Source organism: Wolffia australiana, chromosome 10 (assembly GCF_029677425.1).
Source record: "Wolffia australiana isolate 7733 chromosome 10, ASM2967742v1".
Classification (NCBI taxonomy): domain Eukaryota; kingdom Viridiplantae; phylum Streptophyta; class Magnoliopsida; order Alismatales; family Araceae; genus Wolffia; species Wolffia australiana.
The window spans coordinates 1,146,086-1,151,487 of record NC_135844.1 but is presented as its reverse complement, the minus strand read 5'-3'; the positions used below and the strand labels follow the sequence as shown (position 1 = coordinate 1,151,487).

Here is a 5,402-nt window from a genome sequence, read left to right as displayed (position 1 = left end):
GACATGCAATAAATTTATAATCCTCACTTAGTACATAGTGAAATGAAGGGTCCATCCTCAAGGATCCTAGGTAATGAGTAATTTCTAAGTAGTCAGATATATAACTATATGAAGGTGATTTTAGGTGAGAGATGAAAAATTATGGATGTTGAGAGGGTGGCAGAGAATAAGAGAGTGTGATTATTACGTAACTAAATATTTGAGATGGTGCTTAAAATGTTTCTTGAGAGAATTTGATGGTAGGAATGAGAAATGAAAGAGAGATGACAAAGAGAGAAACAAAGGTATGATTTGAGATATCTAACTGAATTGCAATGAATAGTTCCACTAAATTAAAAGAGAAATAAAACTACATTATCTATACAAGTTAATACGAAGAAAGACAAGATCCAAACCTACACACAAACCCCGATTAACACCAGTCCAAGGCCGGGATATGCTCGACTTGCACTGATCATGATCCTTCACTTGCTCTTTCTTTCACAACACTCTATGTGCATCGAGCAGTAAAGAGTGAGCCTTGCACCTCCCCTTCACCTTCTGGTAGCCTGCTGCTAAGGGGAGAACAAAAAGCACCGAGGAGAGAAAAATGTAGTTCTTATATGGTCTGCTTAGGGTTAGAGGCGCATTTTGGTCATTATAACTTTGATAAAAATAATTTACACTCAAAGCCATGATCTAACCATACCAATTGAAAGTGCATGGTGTTTGTAAGTTGCCATAAAATTTTTGTCCCAATCGGATTAAGGGAATAAAAGTTATTGAGTTTTAAATTTGGACGTTTATGAGCCATTAGATAGGTGGATCTTATGATCCACCAATGGTGGGACATGTTTCACGTTCTGATTGGGCCCGACAGTGTTAATTCTTTAACTAGGTGGGTTGCTTAATTGTGGGACATCCAATCGTTATGATTGCGATTGGATGGTCCACAATCATCAACAAAATGGGTAAGAGAGACAGGGCCTTGATCAATCACAACCGTCTGGCCGCTATCATATGGTCGCATTTGATCGAACAGCTCTAAAGTTTGTGTAGATTTATTTCAAAAAAGAAAGCTGTTACATGTGTTGGATCGTGAATGTTAGATCACGATCCAATGGTCATCTATGCTCACGTGTCTGCCATTTTTAAGTCAAAAACAATTGCTCCATCGGTCCAATGGCTCCAATTGGCACTACCAATTGAAGCACATGTCATCACGCCACGTGCTCGCATGCCTTTATAAAATAAAGACCATATACTACCTTTCAAAATCGCAAATGAGGCCCGCTTTATCTCTCTCTCTCTCTCTTGCCCCATTTCTGTGCTCCCCAAGTTCTCTTGTATTTGTTTCACTTGTGTGGCAGACTTTGTTCCCTAATGGTTGATAACATGATAAATGCATGGGTATTTACATACATTTTAGATGATTTTGGTAAAATTAATTTGAAAGTTATCATATTATTATGTGATGGCACCTATAGGTATGGCCCTGAATCCAATTGTAGATCTTGTTAAATATGATACAGGGGGGAATGACGATGCAGATGGTTCATTTTGTGACCATCTGTTATCCGTGATGCCTCCCTCGGGATGTACGGAGTTAAGGCTAAGGTATGAATCTAGTTTCGAAAACGTTTATTAAAGTCAACTATAAGTTGTGCTTAATACGTCATTTTCCAGATTCTGGGCATCAGCTTCCCACTTGGTTCATGCATAACCTTTCATCTCGCTCAATGCCTCATCTTTCAAGATTCTATGCTCGCGGGTGTCCTTCTCTCATTCTTCATTTGGTTAATGCATCATTTTTCAAGATTCTATGCGCGCGGGTGTCCTCTCATTCTTCATCTCGGTTAATGCAGCATCTTACGAGATTTTTCACCAAGAAATGGTTCGCTCGCGGCAGTGTCTCCACCACGACTATCTGTCGGCCCTAATTTAACGCATCAAATACATAAGTACTTTACTACAAAAAAATTCCACGAGAAAAAGCAAGGACAATACACGGCTCAGTTCCTGATCATTACCAAAACTGATGTCTGGGACATCCATCGTCAGGCGTCTTCATTGCCATCCTCCATTTATACGCTTAACAAGCTCTAGTAAGGCACCGAAGGATGCCCACTTGCAATTCAAGGCAAGCTACATAGCTCTCCAGCTGACATATTAGTTCACTGACGCCCATCCTCTTCCCTCCCGGCAAGATCCTCCTCAGCGTTCTCACACTCTGGTGTAGATCATCGTCTTCTCCTGAACTATCCTTCATCTTTTGTGAATCTGGAGATAGTGGCCTGAAAATGGGCGATAGTGTCCTCACTGCACTAGATCCATTCCGTTGACCACAAACCGAGTCCAAGAGCCTTTCCTCTACGTAGAAGGGATCTTGCTCAAGTTCCCGTTTCAAAGCGCGGCTCCATGCAAATCCCGTTTCAAATCGTGGCTCAAGTTCCTCGGCTGAGACAGCCAGAGCCATGTCGACAACAAATCTCACCATCCTCTTCACTGCCTCCTCTTCTCCTACTTCACCTGATCTCGTTGAGGCGCTCACCTCAAAGAGCGCTGGAATTAAGTAAGCGATGTACTTACTCGGAAAGACTGCCGATAGCACAGTGCTGATTGGTACATTAGAATCCATTGCCTGCGTCAAACGTAGAAATCGTTAGAGATTGTCGGGCAACCAGATTCAAAAAAATCAAACTACTCGGAACAATGATGTACCGGGAAGGGAACTGAGAAATAGAAAGGAAAGGGAAATCTAGTAGAAGAGTAAACATTGGGGTGCGTTTTAAACTAGCGCGCAAGGGAGATGAGGAAGGCACGACAGTCAAAGTTCTGGCTCACTCTGTCGAATTAAAGGCCACGAGGTTCAGTACTCTCCCGGGCGCGGCGGCACGTGGAGCCTCGCCGGCGAGATGGTGAAATTACTGACAGTTGCAGAGGAAACACTTGGACGTTTCGTTTTAGATGCAGCAGAAATAGGGAGTGAGCTTAGGAGTAATAGAGTTGGGTCACTCGGTGGCTGGTTCATTGTTTTGACGTAAAATAGGCTGTAACAGTGAAGTAGCGGCAAGGGAATTTGTCGTGAAGGAAAAGAACATCCGTCACATGCTTAGTGTTTGAGTCTGAGTAGAGAAAACATCCCTAGGGTCTGCCTATGGTACTTAATGCATTGGCGGCAGTGAGGCTGGAATCATTGACTATAGGCGTCAGAGGCTCTAGATAGATCCGCAAGAGAGTCATAGTGACGGCCCCAACGCTACCCCACGCCGGGTGGCATGCACTTAAATTATCGGATGAAAGAATCCCAAAGGAAATTCTCATACATAATTTGGATGAGGGAGCATTTATATTTTCTTTTGCATAAAAATGAAATGGGGACTTTTTACAATAAATAAGCATCCATTGGATATGAAGTGTAGAATTTTTTATAAGTAATCTTTCGTATCAATATGAAATGGGGATTTTATTAAATAATATTTCAAATGAATATGAAATAATAACTATCTTAGGTTAATGATATCTCAATGGCAGTTCAATGGTTAGTGAGATTATTAGGATCAGAGATGCATGTGCCCCACTAGGATAAAGGCCAACTTATGAATCACTTTTCAGAAGAGACGTTCTATAATTTCTATCGCTTGAGTTCAATTTGACATGTCGATTTCTCAAAGATCTTTGCATTGAAGGAACAGATGATGAATAAGCGGATACAGTTCATTGTTCACAGTTAGGGACAGTGGCCTTACCTGCCAGCAAAGATGGATTTAAAGGTCTATCCAGATCGTAAATGCACTAGTTTTAACTACAGTAATGAAGAAAGAGATAACTGAAAACTCCGATCGCTGCATTCAAGAGCCCTGAGCTGTCTCCTACAGATGACTATTGTACGGTCCTTTGCTTCACGACGCCGAGCTCCGCCTGTATTCAAGTCCGACAAGAGGTCCGGGAGACCATCAATGTCAGAGACCAGCTGTTCCACGACTGCGGCCATCAATTCTGTCATCACCGGATAACAGCTGTCCAGGCATCAGCTATTAGAGATCTTTGATTCTTCCACGGTGTATGAAATTGATAATAGAGGCCTCTGCAATTTTCACTACGATTGCACTACCTCATTCGTGTAGACTATTTCACTAGTCGGCACGGATAAAGTTGTTTTCGCTCCCTCCAATATCTTCCTCCGTTTCTTAATTGTATTTAATGTTCAAGTTTGCAGGTAATACAGGAGTTCAAGAGAGGAGTGCTAAACGTACACCAAGGGAGTACAGCTGGCTCTGTGCAACGAAGAGAGCATGGTCATCTCGGCACCTATTGCTGGGATTCCGACCTCTGCAGGAAGCCTGCCTCTCCTGCAACCTGGGGTTCTTGCAGTTGACTTGTTTATTCGATTTTTCTTAATGTACGCATTCTCCATCTATCTGACGCTAGTAACGGTGATCCATGCCAAGAAAAGATCTAGAGAACTTTATGATATGTCATGAAAAGAGATTGAGTTTTCCGAGAGATAGAATGGCATTATTTCCTTCATAGTCATCGGTACTATTTGGATTATAGCGAAGAGCAATTTGCTAGGGTGGAGAAACAAAAGGACGACCTTCCAGAAAGGAGAGACGACCTTGAACCTGTCAAAAAGGTTGAAACAATTTCGTTCCTTGCGCTTAAATTTTACGACGACTCCTCTCATCATCTGCCTCCCAGTATGGAAGAGTTAAACCCAAGGGAAGTTTTCAATTGAAAGGAAGAGTAGCGTAATTCTGTTCTCAGGAACTCAAATGAATTTGTTACTTTCATCCTTTTAAGTCAGTGGTGATATCTTAGCTGTACATTATATGGATGATGGACTACCTGGAGGCGCCATAAAGTCAATCTTGAATCAAGTTCCGGGACGAGGACGAACGAATTTTTCGTCCCCTAGAACGAAATTCGTCCTGTCCACGAGTGCCGGGACAATTTGGTGGACGAAAATCCGTCCGACGGTCTTATGGACAGTTCCCTAATTTTCTTCTATTCTCCTCCTTCAGTTTAAGGCCTCGGGCTGAGTACGTAAATAAATATAAAAACGGCAAACCTTTACTTTCTCCAAAATAGAAAAGTGGTAGACAGTAACTGAAGTGTTCAAAAGGTATTTCTAGTATTTTATGTGCGAAGGAAGTCGATAACTAATACGACGCCGAGGACTGGTAAGCACCAAAGCCGCATTGTAGCTGCGCCGCGGTCGTACCATACTCACACCATATCCGCGTCCCCCGATGAAATGACCTGCCTCTTCCTGAAAGTAAATGGACTGATAATTGTGAGCTATAAATGAATGTTCAGCGAGAGTTGAATTATATCACACAATAATTTTTATGCACATTACATGTAAACGGTTTGGAGTTTGTTCATTAGAGTGACGCACATTGGTGGGTGTGATGGTGAGC

General features: G+C 42.2%; 1 protein-coding gene and 1 long non-coding RNA gene across 3 annotated transcripts; one reads left to right on the top strand and one right to left on the bottom strand.

Annotated features, from left to right (window-relative positions):
- Positions 1-1,933: 1,933 nt before the first annotated feature.
- LOC144708860 (transcription factor bHLH146-like) lies at positions 1,934-2,951 on the bottom strand. Of its 2 annotated transcripts, none has more exons than XM_078582308.1 (2): positions 2,824-2,951; positions 1,934-2,620 (listed from the first exon to the last, which is right to left on the bottom strand). In XM_078582308.1, exon 2 carries the CDS (start codon positions 2,615-2,617, stop codon positions 2,072-2,074), a length of 546 nt encoding a protein of 181 aa, XP_078438434.1. In that variant the 5' UTR covers positions 2,618-2,620; positions 2,824-2,951; the 3' UTR covers positions 1,934-2,071. The 2 variants fall into 2 exon arrangements, with proteins under 2 accessions (XP_078438434.1, XP_078438433.1); XM_078582307.1 differs by having other exon boundaries at positions 2,701-2,838.
- Positions 2,952-4,076: 1,125 nt separating this feature from the next.
- On the top strand, positions 4,077-4,483 carry LOC144708680 (uncharacterized). The gene is made up of 2 exons (XR_013582831.1): positions 4,077-4,133; positions 4,208-4,483. It is a non-coding gene; the product is annotated as an uncharacterized LOC144708680 (long non-coding RNA).
- The last annotated feature ends 919 nt before the right edge of the window (positions 4,484-5,402 follow it).

Coding starts and splice junctions, on each gene's coding strand:
- LOC144708860 (XM_078582308.1), bottom strand. CDS start 2,617: ATGGATTCTAATGTACCAATCAGCACTGTGCTATCGGCAGTCTTTCCG.